Genomic DNA, 1,635 nt, shown 5'->3' with positions numbered 1-1,635 from the left:
CCCAAAGGGACCATCCCTGAGACCCCCAAAGGGATCATCCCTGAAACAGTTCCTGGGACACCCCAGGACCATCCCTGAGACCCCCAAAGGGACCATCCCTGAGACAGTTCCTGGGACCCCCCAAAGGACCATCCCTGAGATCCCAAAGGACCATCCCTGAGATCCCCAAAGGGACCATCCCTGAAACAATTCCTGGGACACCCCAGAACCATCCCTGGGACCCCAAAGGGACCATCCCTGAGACCCCAAAGGACCATCCCTGAGACAGTTCCTGGACACCCCAGGACCATCCATGAGACCCTCTCAGAGGGGTGATCCATGAGACCCCCTCAAGGACCATCCATGAGACCCTCAAGGGGACCATCCCGGAGACCCTCAAAGGACCATCCCTGAGACCCCAAAGGGACCATCCCTGAAACAGTTCCTGGGACACCTCAGGACCATCCCTGAGACCCCAAAAGGACCATCCCTGAGACCCCAAAAGGACCATCCCTGAGACCCCAAAAGGACCATCCCTGAGACCCCCAAAGGGACCATCCCTGAGACAGTTCCTGGGACCCCCAAAGGGACCATCCCTGAAACAATTCCTGGGACACCCCAGGCCCGTCCCTGAGCTCCCCAATCCCCTCACCCCCCCGTCCCTCCCTGGCAGGAGCAGCTGCCGGAGCTGAGCGGGCACTTCCGTGCCCAGAGCTTCCTGACCTCCATGTACGCCTCCTCCTGGTTCCTCACCCTCTTCCTCACCACCTTCCCCCTGCCCGTGGCCACGCGCGTCTTCGACGTCTTCATGGACGAGGTACCGGCCCCCTGGACCCCCAAAAAACCCCCAAACCCCCTCCCTGTGTTTTGGGGGGACGGCAAACCCCAAATGCCCATGGGGTCGGTGCCGCAGGGGCTGGAGGTCGTGTTCCGTGTGGGGCTGGCGCTGCTGCAGCTCAACCAGGCCGAGCTGGTCCAGCTGGACATGGAGGGCATGTCCCAGGTACCGGGGGGTTATGGGGTGGGCTGGGGGGTGGCGGGGGCCAGGGGGGGCAGTTTTGGGGTGGGTGGGACCAGGGGGAGCAGTTTGGGGTGGGTGGGACCAGGGGGAGCAGTTTTGGGGTTGTTTCTCCCATTTCGAGATGGTTTTAGGGTGGTTTCTCCCATTCTGGGGCAGTTTTGGGGTGGTTTCTCCCATTCCAAGGTGGTTTTGGGGTGGTTTCTGCCATTCTGGGGTGGTTTTGGGGCAGTTTTGGGGTAATCTCTCCTGTTTCAGGGTGGTTTGGGGGCAGTTTCTCCCATTTTTGGACAGTTTTCGGTGGTTTTGGGGTGGTCTCTCCCATTCCGGAGCAGTTCTGGGGTGGTTTTGGGGTGGTCTTTCCTGTTCCAGGGCAGTTTTGGGGTGGTTTCTCCCATTTTGGGGCGGTTTCGGGGTGGTCTCTTGCAATTTGGGGCGGATTTGGGGTGGTCTCTCTCATTCCAGGGCAGTTCTGGGGCAATTTCTCCCATTTTGGGGCGGTTTTGGGGTGATTTCTCCCATTCTGGGGTGGTTTTGGGGCAGTTTTGGGGCAGTCTCTCCCATTTTGGGGCAGTTTTGGGCTGGTTTCTCCCATTCCGGGGTGGTTTTGGGGGAGTTTTGGGGTGGTCTCTCCCATT

The 1,635-nt window shown here is 59.9% G+C and overlaps 1 protein-coding gene across 1 annotated transcript in view; it reads left to right on the top strand.

Moving 5' to 3' along the window:
- The window catches only part of LOC113980863 (EVI5-like protein), a gene marked incomplete at its 3' end in the record, with an annotated part of 9,082 nt that overhangs the window by 4,166 nt on the left and 3,281 nt on the right, over positions 1-1,635 (top strand). The window contains exons 5-6 of the mRNA XM_027708082.1: positions 653-796; positions 893-982. Coding sequence (XP_027563883.1) covers positions 653-796; positions 893-982 — 234 coding nt within the window. The remainder of the gene's footprint in view (positions 1-652; positions 797-892; positions 983-1,635) is intronic.

This window comes from Neopelma chrysocephalum, unplaced genomic scaffold, assembly GCF_003984885.1.
Source record: "Neopelma chrysocephalum unplaced genomic scaffold, ASM398488v2 Primary Assembly neopelma1_95450, whole genome shotgun sequence".
NCBI lineage: Eukaryota > Metazoa > Chordata > Aves > Passeriformes > Pipridae > Neopelma > Neopelma chrysocephalum.
The sequence above is the reverse complement of the archived record's forward strand: the minus strand, read 5'-3'. Positions and strand labels throughout refer to the sequence as shown.